This window comes from Melospiza melodia, chromosome 1, assembly GCF_035770615.1.
Source record: "Melospiza melodia melodia isolate bMelMel2 chromosome 1, bMelMel2.pri, whole genome shotgun sequence".
NCBI lineage: Eukaryota > Metazoa > Chordata > Aves > Passeriformes > Passerellidae > Melospiza > Melospiza melodia.
This window is the reverse complement of record NC_086194.1, coordinates 146,793,400-146,812,271: the sequence shown is the minus strand read 5'-3', so window position 1 is coordinate 146,812,271 and position 18,872 is coordinate 146,793,400. Positions and strand designations below refer to the sequence as shown.

At 34.7% G+C, this 18,872-nt stretch overlaps 1 protein-coding gene across 1 annotated transcript in view; it reads left to right on the top strand.

Moving 5' to 3' along the window:
- Positions 1 to 18,613, top strand: part of EMC2 (ER membrane protein complex subunit 2) — a 35,970-nt gene extending 17,357 nt beyond the window's left edge. The window contains exons 6-11 of the mRNA XM_063171024.1: positions 7,176 to 7,261; positions 7,434 to 7,493; positions 9,954 to 10,035; positions 11,177 to 11,287; positions 12,175 to 12,279; positions 18,196 to 18,613. Of these exons, the coding sequence (XP_063027094.1) occupies positions 7,176 to 7,261; positions 7,434 to 7,493; positions 9,954 to 10,035; positions 11,177 to 11,287; positions 12,175 to 12,279; positions 18,196 to 18,282 (531 nt within the window). The 3' untranslated portion in view covers positions 18,283 to 18,613. The remainder of the gene's footprint in view (positions 1 to 7,175; positions 7,262 to 7,433; positions 7,494 to 9,953; positions 10,036 to 11,176; positions 11,288 to 12,174; positions 12,280 to 18,195) is intronic.
- The last annotated feature ends 259 nt before the right edge of the window (positions 18,614 to 18,872 follow it).

Sequence of the window (18,872 nt, the reverse complement as noted above, 5' to 3'; positions counted from 1 at the left end):
TATGGGTAACCTTTCTTTCCCTACCTCCTTGTCTCCACTAATAAGATGAGAATAATGAGCACTAAATTTGAGCACTGGATACCTGTTTATCATCTGAACTGTGATATTCCTTAAAACTGCTGCAGTAGCTGTGAATTAATTTTTAACAGGGACCTCCTGTGGAGATCTTGCAGCTTTGTACATTTATCTATAGGTTGCTCTGAGCTGCAAAAGGGAAAACTGCTCACCAAATGAAACATCTACTAAAGTGCTGAATTTTCTGAGGTGATGTGTGTTTCCTTAATTATATTTGCCACACTTCCAGGAAAGACAGAACTAGACCTGAACATAGGTGTGTACAGTGATAGTTTTAAAGGGAGTTGAAAAAGATAGCTTGGCACTGACTAACACAGGATGGAGTTGGTGAGAGTTGTGAAGAATGGCTGCTACTACTACAGTTAGTTCCAACTGAGGGCTCATGGGGACGTTGGGAATGCACTATGTGGTCCTAAAAAAATGGATTTTTTGGTTTTGACACAGCATCATTTACCATTGCAGGGTAAATCTTTTTTTGCCTTACGTTCAGTCATGATCGGTGAAGTGAGAGAGCAGAGTGCATTCCACCATTTGTCCCATGTTTTGTGTGCATAGCACTTTTAAATGTTGATGGAGATTTTGTGTCTTGAAATTAAGTATTTGAGAACAGAAGAGCAGCTGTACTGTAGTTGTGGCAAAAGTCCATTTTACTTGTCCTGGGTCTGGCAGATACCAGAAGTGTATAAGAGCAGAGCAATGACAGTATGCTGTGGTCTGTTCTGCCAGTTTCTATTCATCTTCATGTTGCAGTTTTTCTGTGCCAGAAGTGTTAACTCTCTTTTTAATAGCTTTTCATGAAATTTCTGCATAGATGTATTTTTAAACTTGCTTAAGTTTGCCATGCCTACATCTACAAAATAATTGAGAAATCTAATGTTATTTTTAATAGATAAAAATCTATTAATCTACAAATCTCCCATTTGTGGTTTTTATTCCATTCCCACACCTTCAATCTAACAATTTTATTTAATGCCTCTGAATTTGCCTGTTTCTGTCAGCAGTTGTTTTCACTTTATTAATACTCATGATTTTTTGTGCTTTTCTTCCCTCTAAGCTAAGAAGTCCTAATGTGCAGCTGTTCTTGTTGCCATTCTGTGCCTCAAAACTCTGCTACTGTTCTCTGTGTCATTTCTGTGGTTTTTCCTATATTTGGGTGAGAAATGAGAGGACTGAATGGCAGTCAGTATTAGAAATGCAGGAGCATTATGGACTTACAAATAACAAAGTGATGCCACAGATGTGTCTCTTCTGTATTCTTTTCTGATCACTCCAATATCACAGTATTTTCAGTTTGGGGTTTTGGGGCAGGGTTTTTTGATTTTTTTAAGATGGTTTCTGGGCACTGAATTGATGTTTTATATAACTGTTTATTGCAAGTCCAGTGTTTCCCTCCTAACCAGACAAACTCAGGGTTTTTGTGTGCATTAAATTAGTGTTGTTTGACCCTATATGCAGCCATTTATGTAGATTAAATTTCACGGGTCGTTTTATTGTGCTGGTAAAAGTACTCATTATGATTAATTATTGTGAATGCTATTCTTTGGAGTTGTCTTTTGTTCTTTACACTTAAATAAGTCCTTATCAACATTTAACTTCACATCACTATTAATTCCCTTGTTAGATCTCTTATCAAGAGTGCTGAGCAGTAGTTTTTAATACAGGTGATTCTGGGATTCTCAGTGCAGAGAACCCTTTTCTCTCTTTTATATCTTTTGACTTATTTATCCTTGTGAAGACTTTCCCTTGTTAGGCTGTGGTAGCTCTAGATTCCTTCAGAGCTTTCAGCTTCGAGGTGAGACATCTTGGTGAAATTATATTTTAAGTCAAAGATGACTTTTACATGGATCATTATTCATCTACACTTAAGGACTCCTTGAAGAACTCCACTAGATAAGGGAAGCCTTACTTTTCTCTGTGTAAACTGTTCTTACTTTTTGTTGGTATGTAACATTTTTCATGTTTGCTAATTCCAGGCTTTAGCTTTTCAGCCTGTACAGCTCCTACCCATTTGCTCTATGCTAGTTGTTAGACTTTATAGATTGTTTATTGGATACAAAAAGTTATGGTTTGCTTTGAGGTTGTCCCTAAAAGGGCAGCTTCAACCCAGTAGCTCTGTGCCTGCAAAGGTTTGCAAGATTTAACTGTCTTGCATTACTAACTCTGAAAAAAGTCTGGATTCTGGTAGAAATAAATTTGTTGTTGTGGTTGGTTTTGATTATGGGATGGTTTTGATAACGTGCCTTTTTGATATCTGTGTAATTTTTCCCTGTATCTCAGTTGAAGCTGTTTACACTTCTGTTTTGATTTGCATATTACAATTTGAAGGAAAATATTTCAGTGGATCAAATTCTTAGACCAAATACACATTTTCTAAAATGTTAAAAGAAAAGAAAAGAAAAAAATTCTTTTTAAGGTGAAAAGTATCATGTGTTAAATCATGTAGTAGTTATACAGATAAGAAATTCTTTCTTTCCTAGGGGTCTCAATCACTGACAATTCTCCTCCTAATACTTTCTTTAGAGCCATGAAATTTAGAACAATATTAGACTCTCTGTTGGTATGTTTTATTAATGAAATGCAGAAGTTGATAAATGTTCAAGTCCTCACGTCATTTTGAGTCTACTTAATGCTAATTAAAAAGAATCATGACAAATGAAGGATTAGTTCTTATGCCAGATTGGGGATTACTAGTCTTCAAAAGAAATACCTTAGAAAGGTTCACTCCTTAATAAATTTGTACATACTGAAGCAGCTTACTCCATATGATACTGATTCTTAAAGTATTTCTTTAAGATGCATATATCTTTTCATAAAGAATTATGGATTTACAGAATTAGCCAATAAGCATTCTAGTGTTTTGCTTTAAACTCTGGAAAATTGAGGGGGAAATCTGTGTCACAGTATCTGTGTGTTCAAATTCTGCAGACCTTGTTACAGCACTGGAGGTTTTGCCTTTTCCTTTTTACTTAAGGTGGAAGGAGAAAGAAGATTGAGTTAATTTAGTTGAGGCTTGTTCTAGAAAGTCTTACTGTTGTGATGTGAAGAACTGAAATGGACCCCTTCAATGCTATTTTTAAAATTTTTGTCAATGTAATTGTTTGTGACTATTTTAGTAGGCTTCTTAGACATCAAAATAATTTCAGATCCCTGTATTTAAAAAATAATTTCTCAAGAATATTCTTGGTGGACTTGAAATTAATAATTGAACAAATTTGAACTCTCCGTTTTGCAGTTTTTTAATATCTTGCAATAGGTCCCCTAAAAATAAGTTTGTGTTTTGAGATGTGAGGTTTTTGGTGAAGAGGGCCTTTAACATAGTTGAATATGAAATTGCCTGGTTTTTTTTTATCAGCTGGTTGTAAGGCAGCTAATAAATAGGAAATATGGTATAAATGCTAGGTAAAGCTTCTGAAGAATTGGTGTGAGTTCTGGCTTTACTTAACAAATAACTATTTTTGTATGCAAAAGTGGTTATTAGTGTTGGCAGCGGTTCTGTGCAGTAAAGCATTTTGTTTAATTTTTATGGGAATAAATAAAAATTAATGCTATGAGTGTAAATTGCCATTAGTTTTGCAGTTGTCCTCAGGATTCTCAGGAAACTGTGTGAGCTCCAGCTCACAGAGCAGCACTTAATCTGACTCACACAGTGAGCTCAGGAGCAATATAAGTGAGAACAAGAATTAGAAGTTTACAGCACACAAACTGTGGTCCATGTTTTGTTTGTAATGCAGGCCTTTTTGTATATATTTTTCTAAATGTACTGACTGCTGAAATTATTGAATTTTTTTTCAATTTAAAAACTGATAGACTTCATGTTTGAAAGAAACTAGGAATAGGAACTCAGATAGAAGAGTAGTTTGTAAATACCATTAAAAGCAACAGTAGTTTGTTTTCATGTCTTCATTTTTTCAGCTGTCATATCAATCCTGCGAATTACTGAAAACCTCTTTGCATATCTCTTGGCTTTATGACTTTATTCATGTAATGGAAAATGTTGGAATCTGGGTTAAAAAAAAGTCTGCATTCTCACTGAATTCTTTCCAGTGCTTTTAAAAAGACTTTCAGAAATTCTGTGCTACTAGACAATATTATGTTCTTCCTCAGGATGTTAGCACTGTTTTGAGTGGCTGAGCCTCTCTTTTGTAAACTTGGAGTTCTGTGTAAATAAACTTATCTCCCAGCATTTTGAGGGTGAAGAGAGTGCAGATTTAAAGCCCAGATGTTGCTATGTTTTTGGTGATGAGGAAGGTCAACAAAAAAGTTGGTGAAGTGTAATTTTGAATAAATTTCTTGGGATTTGGTGCAGCAGGGAGATTCTGTCAGATGTGAACGTAACTCATTTAATTCCTAAGTGCTACCGCCAGAATATGTTAATTGTGTCTAATGCTTTTGTCCTTGTTATTTGATTGCATTAGATTACATGCTTGCTATATGTAAACATCAGTTTATATTTGTGACAAGAAATAGTTGTAGCTTTTCATAAATTAATGTCTTGAGGTTCCTGTGATTTATGTTACTTGTGAGTGCTGTGGTTAAGAAATAAAGCAGCTATGGAAAAAAATCTGTTTCCAGACTCTTTTGGAGGAGTGACTTGGATGCAATTGAAGAAGTTGCATTAGAAACAGAGAGTGACTTATGCAGACTGTTCCTGTTTGCCATTGCAAATTAAGTTTTCATATGCATTGATTGATTTTATATATTTAATAGATTATTTTAGTTCTCAAGGGTTTACTTTAATCAGCCCCTTGATTTCTTTAAATTTTGAGAATAACTGTGTTGTTAATCCAAGAGCTACATTTATAAAGTCAATAGTCTGTTACCTGCAAAAACCCTTCTGTCTTCCTAGGCTGTAATTACTTGATGCATTCCTTTGGCTGAGTACATTGTTATCCCCACTTTTCCTCTTTTCATGTTTCAGGCTCAGTGGGCTGTGTATAATGTCAGCTTTGGGTAGTGGGTTAACACTGCCCTGGTGTTCCCACCATAGAAGGGGTGACCTGCTTTACAATTGCTTTGAGAACTCCAAAAAATGTGACAGCAAACATTGGTTTGGTTGAGGTTTTTTTGTTTGTTATTTTGTGGTGTTATTTTGTTTTGTTTGTTATAGCAGCATGATAAACATGTGGGATTATTCTTTTTGAATTTAAAGAAAATAAATTTAGTTATGCTGTTATTTTTAGAAAAGCAAAAATAAAATAGAGAGTGTGTTATTGTTACAGTAATAAATGTGTCAGCAGTTAAAATTTCCTGTTATGGCTTTTAGCCAGATGTCTCCCAGTAAAAGTAGAATGATGTATGTACCTTCACAGGTTGCAGTTGGAGAAAGAAGCAGTGGAAACCACACTTGTTGTGTTCTAATTTGGCCTCTGATTATTCTTCTCTCTGTCTGTGTTGTACATTTAGTCAGAAGGGTGAAATATTTTTTTTCCTCACTTGAGTTGTTTTCTCTGAATTTCCATTGAATACTTATTTGTGAGGGAGATAAAGGGAATGAATTAAAAGGAAATTAATTAAATGTCAAAAGCATTTTTAGCTTTTCTGTTTTGGTGCTTGAAGTAATTTACCACTCTCTTGGAAGTAATTGATTTGCTCACAATGGATCAAAGGGTAAAAAATTATTTAGGAGAGTAGTTATGTTTAAAATGCTGTAAATATACAAGAACTTTTGTAGGGTATATGTGACTGTGAACTTACGGTACATCATGAAGAAGGTTATTTCAGAGCTATCTGAAATTCAGAGATTAAAATTGTTCAATATTTTGTTGAAGAGTTGTCCTATCAAGGCTTCTGAAAGATGATACCCAACTATATAAACTCTTTAGAAGATATGAAATAGAATGAGAGCTATGAAGGGGATAAACAGTGGGATTTAATTACTAGAGAAGTGTGCTTTATATTTTTTGTCACTAATATTATCTCATGGAGAAGTGGCAAACGAGGGTTTGTGTGCATGTTGACATCATGGACACCAGACTGTTGTCTCATGTCTGACCACAGTAGTTTTGTCACCCAAGAGCATGGGGATTAGAGGCAAGGAAGGAGGCTCATGGCATTCCTTTTTTGTATTATGTTCTGCTGGAATTGTGTTTTCCTTCCATTTGGTCAGATTTCTCATCTGATGACTTTCAGGCTGGCTGAGGTGTACTGTTTGCTCCCAGCTGGGAAGATTCCTTTGTTTTGAATCACACCTCAGGTGTATGTTGATATTCAGTTGGTTTGAGCATGGTCCTGGTAACATCAAGGTCACAGGTTCAGTCTCTGTGAGGACCATTCTCTTAAGAGCTGGACTCAATAAAAAAATCCTCGTGAGTCCTGAAAACTGTAACCAGCATCATTTAGAAGCTGAATATTGGATTAAAGTACAGAATAATCAGCTATTACAATCCTCTATATCTTTCCTCCTTCTGGTTTCTGACGACTTTTATGGACTTCAAAATTTAAATACATTAAAATTCTTATAACTCATTTTTATGTTGTTTAAGTTGAATTACATTTTCTATCCACATATCAAAGTACTGCTCAGTTTTTGGCATTGAAATAGAGATTTTGTATTCCCTTTACATTGCAGAGCCTACTTTGTGCTCCAAGAATGATGAGAGACTTGTTTAGGGAATTGGTGTGAATTTAGCATTAGTTAAAGGTGCCATTCAGCCCTTCAACAAGAATATTTTATAGTGGCTGAAAGCCATACTTACACAGGGACAACCAAGATGAATCTGTGGCATTCTCTAGGACTCAGTCACCATTTCTTCTCTACAGTCATAGATCTTGTGAATGACAAGGTGGGGGTAGTTGGAATGGCTGAAGATTAGCATCCCCTGCTGTTTTGTAATTATCAGAATCTGGACAGTCATTTATTTGAATGAAATAATGCATACAGTTTGTGCCTCCAAAGAAAAGCATACATAATGTGATTGTAAGAAGAGATTTTCAGTCTCTCAGTGGGATGTGATAGGGTATGTTTATAAACCTCAACCTCGCAGTGTCTCTGCAGTGGAATTCCACTGGTATTGAGATAATAATTTGCACAGTCAAATTGCTTTCCTTACAAAAACCCAGGGAATTATGAGGCCTAATCCTTTATTAATGTCAACCCATAGGCAGCAAGAAAGCGTAAGATTGCCATTCGAAAGGCCCAGGGGAAAAATCTCGAGGCCATCCGAGAGCTGAATGAGTATCTGGAACAGTGAGTGTCTCTTACAAGAATACGGATTGTGTTTTGCTATTCTGATAAATCTTTTTAATTAAAGTGGAATTTGCATTTAATTTACGCTTTTGCTTCAGTGCTAGTCATTTACAGAATCCCTTGCACATTCTTTCTTTTTTTCCTTTTTCCCTCTCTTGTATCCTCTATACAGATTTGTTGGTGACCAAGAAGCTTGGCATGAACTTGCAGAACTTTACATCAATGAACATGAGTAAGTTGTTTGCTAAGTCTGCATAAAAAATGTTAATTTGAAACCCACTCTGTGTAAGTCAAAAACCACAGTGATTTTTTTTAAGGACTAATGTTACAAAAGTATGCTGTCTCATTTCCAATATACTAGGCCTCAACTGGAAATAATTACCAGACTTATTTGGCTACCAAATACTTTAAAAAGGCATTTGTTTGTCAAACAAAAAGAGTTTACTTAATTACCTGTATGTTTCAGTAGTTCTTAAAAATCTGATATTTGAAAGAAGTGGTTTGAGTGCAGCAGTGAACAGCACATACTTCCCATCATTTTTTGTTCATGTTATGTATTTTACTTCTTAGAGATGGTAAATTCTCTACTTCTTAAATCAGTTGATCCCAGCAACCGATATTCCAATTTTCTTTTAGCCTACCTCTCCCAGAACTTTTAGTAACCTCTTAAAAAAAGCCCACAAAGCAAAACATGGATCCAGAGTTGGAGGCATCTGGTCGCCTGGGTACAAAACCCAGTGCGATCAAGAATGCTGAATGTTGTAGTAACTTGCTTATTGGATATTTAATGTTTTTGTTAGCTTTTTTTATTGCTGTAGTGACAGGAGGAAATCCCAGTGTGAGAGGATTAGCTCCAAAGCCTTAGTGCAAGTTTTCTAATATCACAGCATTAATTCAGACCTCCACCAAAAGGCGTATCTTTTTTTTTCCCCGTTTTCTTTGGTTCTTCAGGCCAGCCTGAATTATATCACAATTGTTTCCTTCTTTCCTTTTAAGAGGGTAGTAAAAGAATCAAATTCTCAAGGAAGAAATAGCCATTCTCACCCTGAGGAAAAAATTATTCCCCAATCACCTCTCCTTGCACCCCATTCTCAAAGAAAATAGTTATTAAACTCTTTTAAATGATGACTTCAGGAATAAACTAGAATTTTGATATCCACACTTCCATTTGTTTGGGGAAATCTACCAGCCACTTTTCCAAGAAAATAGCTATTAAAAAAAAAAAAAAATTGGCTGGAAAGATATTTAAGCTTGTCAAATCTGTCAGTACGAAAGTGAATGATAGAGTGGTTCAAACATACGTATTCCATTATTGGGTTGGGTTTTTTTGCTATAATCTTTATTATGAAATTGTGCAATAAAATCCGAGAAAGAAATTGCTTTTGCTTGTATTTGTTTTGGTCTGTAATTCCAATAAAAAGCAATATGTAGAACTTCAGTTGATGGAAAGAATTAATTGTCCTCACTATACTTCCATAAGCATCATTATTATCATTTTGATATTAAGGAAAAATCAGGCTCTTGGCTAAAAGCAACTAAAAGTTAAGTTTTAAAAGAGAATGCAGTTCCTCAGTTTATATGTTTTATCAGGGTCACAATCACAGGCTTGTGAAATCACCATGCTCTCATTTTTGTTCATAAATACACATAGATGTACAAGGTTTACACAGTCCTCAGTTCTACCCTGTTCTGCAGTGAGGACTCTGGCTCCTGCTTTTGGAGAATGAGGTTGCTTCCCTTTTATCTCCAGATTAATAAATTATACAGATACATGACAATCATAACATGCACTAGAGAAAACCACAACATATTTATTTTAGGATACAAGATTTTACAGATAATATGGCTTAATATGGTCTCATAATTGCTAAATTGCTTTTACTGCAATATTAAATATCTGCCCACACAGTCATTATAAACCTTGTATTGCTGAATTTTGGAATCCTATGGCATAAACTGAGTAATAGTGCTATCACATATCACTAAATGATGCAAATTCTGCAGACAGTTCTATTTGAAAGATTACAAAACTAAGGTTCTTCACAATAAACCTGCATTTTGAGCTTGATTTCCTAGTTCTTTCTGAAAATTTACACTAAGAAACTCAAGGACTAGCCTTCTCAAATGATAAGGATTTGCCCATTTGGAGAGGTCTGATGCTATTTTCATGCATAGATTTGGAGTGTTTGAATTTTAGAACTGTTCTTAGTATGTTGGTTTTGTTGTCTCAATTCTATGGTTCACTGTTGGTAGGTAAGGTTAATTGACAGTGTAAATGCTGTGATCAGTAGCTGCATTTATTAATCCTCAGGTAGTTGAATTTTCTTAGGAAAAAAAGGAATTATTTTGTAGTTTCAGTTCAGTGTCTTAAAATACCTAATACCTATTTCTACTCATCACTAATTCTGATGAGAAACGGCACTTATTAATAAGAGATTTATATATTAAATGTTTTTTTATGAGCTATTGCAGTTGTACCTAGACCATTAGATTTTGTGTATTTTCCCCCTGTCTGTGATATAAAAAAAGCAACTTGGTTCTAAACTTTATTTTTAAATGAAGCATTTTAATTAATTGTGAATCATGTGATTTTATGAGGGGAAAAGTAAGGCTTGTGTTGTGCTGGAAAAAAACTGAAGCAAAGAGCTGTGTACTCATGTCTCATTTTATCACTGTTTTTTGTATTTTGCAGCTATGCAAAGGCAGCCTTCTGCTTAGAGGAGCTTATGATGACTAATCCACACAACCACTTATATTGTCAGCAATATGCTGAAGTAGGTATTTCAGAAAAATCAATTACTTCTGATTACATTTTCTGGTTTTATGTTAGAGAAGTGGTGAAAATGGTTTCTTTAATTTTTTCCCTAGGAGATTTTAAGAGTTCACAGAGAATGCTAACATCTCATAGAACTGAACACGTTCTGAAAACTGTGTTTTCATACTCAGTGACTCAGTCACAGTGTGACTAAGCTAAATATAACAGTTAGGGGAAAAATTATTCAAGATAAAAGCTAATTTAAAATGAACTCTTCTTATTGAAGTTTTTATGCACTTTTCAAAAAAGTGCTTGAGAAGCTAAACTTTTCTACAACAATGCTGTCTAGGAGGTTATGATACATTGCCTGTTACTGTGGACTCAGATCTTGGAATCCACATATGAAATTCTGCCTGAAGGAGCTCTGGTGGAAGAGAGGTAAAAGCTAGAGGTAAAGTTAGAAGTTTTAGCTCAAGGTTTTAGCCATTTGAATTTGTCTTTTCTCTCCAGATTATTTTTTCCCCTAAATTATACTGTTAACTGCTTAGAATAGGTTTAATTTGTTTAGTTAACATGGGTAAAATTTGGTTGACATTAAAACTTGAAAGCCTAAGTAGCTTTCTCATAGAAAGACTTTGAAGCATATCTTCTAGTATTTATCTCTCTTTTTGTTGATCTAATATCTGGAAAAATGAATAGAAAAACAATGGAGTAATCCTCTAAACTTTGTGTGCTATTTTGAATACATAAAGAAAGGCATTATGTTGTTTTGTTTTCATGCTGAACTGTTTTCATGCATGCTGTGGGAAAATAGTGTCAGTATGAATTTCTAGTAGTCAGAATTAGGATTTAAAGTTTGTGCTGCTTTTCATAAGAGACAGTCCCAAGCTTTCAGGTATTTATAGATGAAAAATCTTGTAACAATGCACTAATGAAATTAATGCTGGGGTTTTTTCTCTTATAGTTAAATTTTTTAAAATGTGTACATTGTGAAGAGCTTGGATTTCTCCCAGGCCAGTATTTGGCCTTTAATAGGACTCACCTGATTTGAAATGTCATGTGAAACAAACTTGGAGAGAATTTTTGTAATATCATTGCTTCAAAGTGATTGCCTGAGGTATGAATGGCATGCAAGTTTCAGGCGTTTACCATTTTTGCAGGTTAAATACACTCAGGGGGGGCTTGAAAACCTTGAGCTGTCAAGAAAGTATTTTGCACAAGCACTGAAACTTAACAACAGAAATATGAGAGCTCTATTTGGACTTTACATGGTAAGCATAATTATGTATTTTCCATGTTATCATTCTGAATATGTTTATGCGTGTATATTATCCTTTCCCATTTGCTGTTTTCCCCCTGATTTTTAACTTAATAGCTCAGATTATTAGCACTGTTTTAAAATATGGGGTATTTTTCATACCTTTGGAGTATGGACAATTTTGTGCTAGTAACTACTCCTTACTGAAGTGCTCTTCACCTTTAAGTCTTGCCTGTATTTTCAAAAGAATTATTGTTATTGGCACGGGAAGGTAACTTCTTGAAAAAGGATTTAAAGTCATGCATCCTCTCTAGAAGATGATGAATTGCTGAAAAACACCAGCACAGTAGCAGTGATTCCTTGCACAGTGGATTTATTTATATAAGTAAAAAACTTTGTTTGGTTCTTAAGTAATATTTTTTATTCTTTCAGGTGAGGGTGAGCATATTTTATCTAGAGTCTTATCTGCTTTTAAAATGTGTTTTCTGATGCTACAGGGGAAAATGTCATGTTTTTAATGGCAGCTTGGACATACAAGTGATGTATTTTATATTGTCTCTGGTAAAAAATCGGATGTGGAAAACTAATTCATTACTTTCACTTTAGGAGAAGCAAATTGGGTTAGCTGATCATGTCCAGGTTTGGGTCTTAACTCAGTACAGAACTGAACTGAAATCTAATGTAGCTTTAAATAGAGCAAACAATAGTTTAAAAAGTCTAGCTGAATCTTATCTGGATGCTGCTTGCTGGTAATAACTTTTAAATTTTTTTTTTGTTATTTTCTATTATCACTGTGCATGGGGCTTGGACTGTAAGGATGCTCAGTGTTCTCAGCTTATTTCATGCACGTAAATTTTATAATTACACTGGATTTTGTTTTTTATTTTATTGTATTCCTAGTCTGCCAGTCATATCGCTTCCAATCCAAAAGCAAGTGCGAAAATGAAAAAAGATAATATGAAATATGCCAGCTGGGCAGCAAACCAAATAAACAGAGCATATCAGGTTAGTACTTCATTGCTTTATGATACTCTTAACTTGATCTATAGTTCTTTTCTGCACTTCTATCAGCTGCTTTTCAAGAGGTTAAATATTGCATGTAAATCAGCATAGTCTGCTTGGTTTTTTTTTTTACATTCTGCTTCTGTTTGATTTTCTGGAAACCTTCATTAATAATAGGTTAATGTTTCCTGGAAACTTTAATTAATAATTTAACAGTTACTAATTGCTATCATTTACTTAATAGCTTTAAACATATTTTTCCTACTAGCATTAACTGAATGTACATTACTGTAATATTGACCTTCAAGACTTGGTTCTGCAGCTATTTTGGTAAAACTTGGTATATCTTAATTCTTAGAGTGACTTTGTTATCCACTTCTGCTTTACTAAAAAACAAATGAAAATTCTAGGGTTTTTGTTTTCCTTGAATTTACTCTAACCTTTCAAAATCATATTTAATTGCCTTAATATTTGTGGCTGAAGTTGTTTTTGTGTAGTTTTGTAGAAAAGTGCTCATTGAGTTGTGAAAACCTAGATTTTGTAAGCCTTACTGAAGTCATTGGGAGTGTTTCCAACTTTTCAAAAAGTTATGTGTAAATTTTTTTATTTCCTGTTGTATTATAAGCCTGTATTTCTTTCTATAACTATGAGTGAAAACATGTTTTAGCTCATAGGCTCTTCTGTCTGTGTATCCCAAATATATTATGTGTATTTGACTCACTTACAGCTATTCTTAATGATCTGCCAATCAAAGTTTATATAAAAGTAATCCTGGATATCAACATCATACTGTCCAATTCTTCCCACAACTTTTTTGTTGAGCAAATGTATTGATATTAAATGCAATGACTTTGTATATATGTAGCTCTTCTTAATCCCTGCAATATTTCAGTATGGGAACCCAATATTTAATTTTTTTCTTCTTGCTACTGTTTCACAGTTAATACTACCAAATGGCCTTTTTACAAGCAGCATCTATTAGGGAATTAAATTAGATTTTCCTTTTACAGACAGTGCAGTTTTCTTAATATTTAATTGCATTTCAGTTCCTTGCCAAGCGTGCAGCTTCTTGTGGCTGATGTGTTTTTGATATATTCCAAGTTAGAGATATTTTCCATTTCTGCTACTTGGCCCTGTAGCTTCTGACTGCACGGTGAAGAGCATTTATCCCTGGGGACATAATGAAGCATTTTTTAATATGTGCCTAAAGTTTATTTCTCTTCTGCTCTCTAAATCGCTCTGCTTTTCAGTGATAAACCATTTACCTGCTCATGATGGTAAGGTGTTTATGAATTAACTACTTTGTCTGATGTTTCATGAATAACCAAGGCTTCTTTTGACTTGAAGTAAACCTGACATTCCTGTAAGCACAGTGCAGATGGAAAATTCAAGTATTGCAGGACTAAAACCAAACAAAACCCAAAAACCCCCAAAAAACAGCAACAAAATGCCCCACAAAAACAGCAAAACAATCCAAAGAAAGAAAAAAACCCAAAAACCTGAACACAAATCCAACCAAAACAAGCAACCACTTACAAAAAACCGTTCAATAATGGAATACACCACGGAATCATAATTGACAGAACAAAACACTTTTTAAAAGATGTGTGAATTTTTTGTGAAAACCAGTATTCCATGTTTTACATCTTAGTAAAATCAACTGCTTAGATTATGGGTTTGCATATGTTTTAAGTAAATATTGTGACTAGAGTTCAAAGTACTGGTAGAGACTTGTTAGCACTTCTGGGGAGCAGTCCCTTTCAGGGTGCATCAGGGTGGAAATTTAAAACCAGTGAGGGCCATGGAATGGCCTAGAAGACCTGGAAATAGGCATCTCCTGGTTCTAAATATAATGGATGTTGAATTGTGACAGTTTCTAGTTAACTGATTCCCATCCAGATAAGCACACCTGTTTGGTTTTTGGGGTTTTTTCCCTTCTTTTCTCTCCTTGTTGTGGCTTTCTGTTATCATCATAATGTCTCTGTTAAAACACGAATTTATCGGGAGAGATGTGGTGCTGGGGGCATTTTTAAGTGCAGGGGCTTAGGGATTTTGGGGGGGATTGTTGGTTTGTTTGTTTTCTTTTAGTTTGAAATTTCTATTACTATTTTTGTGGAGTGCTTTGGATCCTACATTAAGCATTTTTGGTTGTAGCTTACAGGCCATGGCCGTGTTAACACAACTAACGTATGTACATACATACATACATACATACATACATACATACATATATACACACACATACACACACACACACACACACACACACATATATATATATGTACACATATACATACATACATAGCCTCCTTTTCTGCTCTTGTTAGCTGTTTGGGATATAAAGTGAAGAACACTGTGAATGATGAGAATCTTAGGGGAAATTCAGCTCTTGAGAAAATGGAAGTGCTGAAGCTCAAGCCAGGATTTGGCAAATAAATGGGGTGAATACCCCCGTTCCCCTTCCCAGAAGAGCCACAGTGAGCTCCAGTGAGCACAGCTGGGCAGGATATCCCCAGGCCAACCCCCCTGGGTTGTTACAGCGCTGCAGAAGCCTTTGGCTACTCCAGTCCCTGTGCCAGAGACTCAGAGCATCCAGCAGCTGCAGCCAGGGGTGTTAGGTGATGCAGTAGGTGGCAGTCACCCTGTGAGTCAGTGCTGATTTGTTGCTCCCTTGGTGAGCTGAGCAGTTGGAAATTGTCACCATTTGGACCTGAGGATGAAACGTTGGTCACTTAGTGCCAAGGGAAACTCTTACAGTGTTCCTGCCTTAGACAGGTTTTATGCTGGATATTTATATGATCTCTATAAATCCCCCCACTTTCCATGCATTATCCACCTGTGAAGTGTAGTAAGAGCCTTAACAGCTTGTTGGGTTTGACATTGACTTGTTTTATTGGCTGGACATTCTCATACTGCTAAATGAAATTTTTCTGGTGGCCATGTTCTGGAGAGCAAGATGAATTTAGAATCCTGATTTGGATATCTATACAAATTATTTGAATTTGTGACTTTAAATTCCAAATTATTAATGCAAAAAGTTAGTTTTGAGCAATTGTCTTGCAGTGAGGTCTTTCCCCATTTCCAGTTTGGATTTGAACTTGAATTACCAGCAGTTTGCTCAGTAATTTTGGAGAACTGCCTTTATTTTTTCAAATGACTGGCTATAGTTGCTTTTTAATTATTTAATTATTTAAAATTTTACTTTATATGCAATTTACTTGAAATATTTTTAGTGGTCCCCTTCTTTCAATTTATTCTGTCATTCAAGCAGTATGCTTTAGGACTTGATTTTTGTTTTTCATGTGCATTCCTCTAGGAAATCAGAGGAACTTCTTAGTTTGTTGCCATTTAAAGAAAGCAGTGTTTGAGTATAGAAAGAAAACCTTATTTCCCCAGTGTTGGTTAGACTGTGCAGCACCGTCTTTACAGGAAAACATGGTGATAAAGAATATTTAAAAAATTGTCTGAAATGCACAGATATTTGACCCTCCAGCTAGTTAATATACTTAATTTGATGTTAAATATGTAACCATCCATGCTGATTAGTACTTCTCATCTGTGTCTAATCTAGGAGAAATGTAAACTTCTTCAGGAAGACAGAAAGGTTTTGTAACTAGGGCTGCTGTATGGAGCTGGAATTCCTGGCTGCTAACACATCCTCTGAAAAAAAAAAGTCATTATGCTCCAGGCTTCTTAAATGTAATTGACTGGGTGGAAAAAAGACCCAAATAAAATTTAATTTTAATCTTTTATTTCAGAAGCTAGTGAAGTACTCCTTATTCAAAGAATTTGTTTTAAGTTTATTATTATTATAAGCTTACTTTTGCCTTACGACTGGGAAACTAGATCATTCCATGTGTGCAGACCCTGAGAAGAACTTCTGTCTGTTCTAACTGAGGACATGAGTCACAGTTACTTTAACACCAAAACAAAATAAGGCTACCTGATGCTCTTCAATTAGGTAATTGGTTTAGCATGTCCTCTGGTAGAAGCATTTCAGCAGAGGCAGGCAAGTTTGATTAATGCTCACAAAAATCTTTAATGTGATCCTACTCACAGTAATTTTCCAGATACATGCTTCTTGGGTACATTGCTAAACTCTTCTGTGTTAGCAATCTACATGTTATTTATGGCTGGAGAGAGGTGATTTTGTTACTAACCATTTGGGAAACAGAAAATTAAGTCATGATTTAAGAAATGGATTCCAGCTCAATCAGTCAAATTGCTGTGTAATGGCTGAATAGACAAAATAATTGTTCGTCAGGGCAAATTTGAAGTGATTACATTTCCAAGTGTGCTTCTGGTTGTTATGACGTAGAGTTTGGTTTTATTTGTTCAGTTTAAACTACATGTCAGTATCATGAAGGCAACTGCTCTTGAAATTACCAAGTAGCATTTTTTTAAACCAATGTCATATGTCAATTTTGCTTCCAGTGTCCATGTCAAGAATAAGTAAAATATTTCTTTATTTTGAAGCTTTTCTCTGCATGCTTTCTGCATGTCTTGCCAAGTGCTTTTTAGCTGCAGTATATTTAGGCTTCTGTGCTTTTTATTGAAATTTCTGAATGCTTTGAGTTTGAAACAATTTTTCACTTTAAACTTTTGACTTTTTTTTTTAAACTTACTTATTGTTGTGAAAGGATTTGGAATTTTCAAGTGTCTCTTTAATGTGGACAAAGAAAGGGTATTTTATTCAGTCAGATAAAAGCATAAGTTGCTGCTTTCACCTTGGAGTATCTTGGATTTTCCTCTGAAGTTGACTATTGCATGTCACTTTGGAAACTGCACACCCTGAAGAATGGGTTTATATATGCTGCTAGAATCAAAACCTGGTACACCAGTGAATGACCTGGAAAAATAAAACATGAAAATAGAGTGTTTTCAGTACATCTTTAAGCTGTAAAGTGTTGTTACAGTAACAAAATTTCTCCTAACTTTGATTTGAGATAGCTTATTATTTACTGTGCCAAAACTGTTTTTAAAAAATCTCAATGCTGATTGGGAGTTGCAATGCTAGATTGTAGCCTAGGGGTCAAAAGCAGGTTAACAGGTCCTGCAGCTTGTTGCTGGTGTGATATTACCTGAGTTTGATGACTTAATCTTTCTTAACAGGTCATGAAGAGTTTGCTAAATTAAGTTAATTATAAGGGAGAAGGGACACATTATAAATCAAGGACTAGCTATGCAAGACACCAGTGGTATTTAAAATAAAAAACTTCAAATTGAAAATTTATTGAGTGTTTAGATGTTACCATTTAAGTAGAGGATCAGTTGTTTTACTAAAAGCAAGTTTTAGTTACTGTTTCTGTAATTTCTTTACTACCCCTCCCAATCTGAAATACAAAACTTTTTAGTGGAGGTGTATTAAAAATGGTTAGGAGTTTCATTTGACTAAAGACCAACCTGGTCAATGAATCTCCTTTGTTAGATATGGCTTATGAGTGATGGCAATTGTCAGTATCATTAGAAAAACCCTTTTGAGTTCAACATGGGGTGGTCAGCATTTCCTCTCCTTCTAGCCCTTCCTTTTTAAAGCCACTAGTAGTATTTGTTAAGCTGTATCTTTCTTCCTTATCAAGACAGACTTAATTTCAAACGTTCTCTGAAACTGTCATCCACCATGGTTACTCTGAACCATAAAATATGATTATATGTTGTTTGGATTATTTAATAGTAAATTTTGATAAGTAGATTTTTTTCCTGTCTTACTTTAACAGAAAGTATTTTTTCTTTACTTTATAGAAGAAGGTAATATAGCTTGTATTCTGGTAAAAATTCTGAGGTTTAGTTTTGTGCTTTTAAGTTTTTAGTAAATAGAGTTAATTATTGGTATTTGCTGTGTAGAACTGTTACTTTCACAGGATTTAGACATAGAATTTCATATATATGACAAATAACAATCCTTTCTTTTCTGTTTAGTTTGCAGGTCGTAGTAAGAAAGAAACTAAATACTCTTTGAAGGCAGTGGAAGATATGTTGGAGACTCTGCAAATCACTCAGTCTTAGCTTGGCAGAGATCTTAGCAGAGATCTAATATGAAATTTTCCAATACCACACTAACCTGTAATGACCTGTGGGTTATGTTACTCTAGTGCTGTTAAAAGTTAATTTTGTATTGATTACATGCTATATAAAATAACATTTTATGAAAAGTAAAATGCCTATTTATTGCTGCTATAAGAAATGTGATGAATACCCACTGAAATGAATAACTTATCCACATAAACAACACGAAGAAATGACGTGCTGCACATCAGTATCCTCAGATTTTTGTATGTACAGTACCTGCTTCTAAGCCATAATTTGTAGAAATAAACTTGTTAAATGATTAAGAAAATACAGTGACTTAAATTTATATATGTAGATTAATAACATATGGTAAATATTTTTCTTATTTGCACATTTAAGAGTAAAAACATGCTTCCAGGGTACTTTCTGAAAAATACATCAAGGAGTGATTATGAGTACACATTATTAGAGAAGAAAGTTTGTTAAGGGTTTTCTTAATGAGTTCATATCTAGTACTGTAGAAATGGTGAAAACGTACTCGTGGACTTTGCTTCAGAAGTGCTGTTGTACTGGCTTAAGGGCACAGA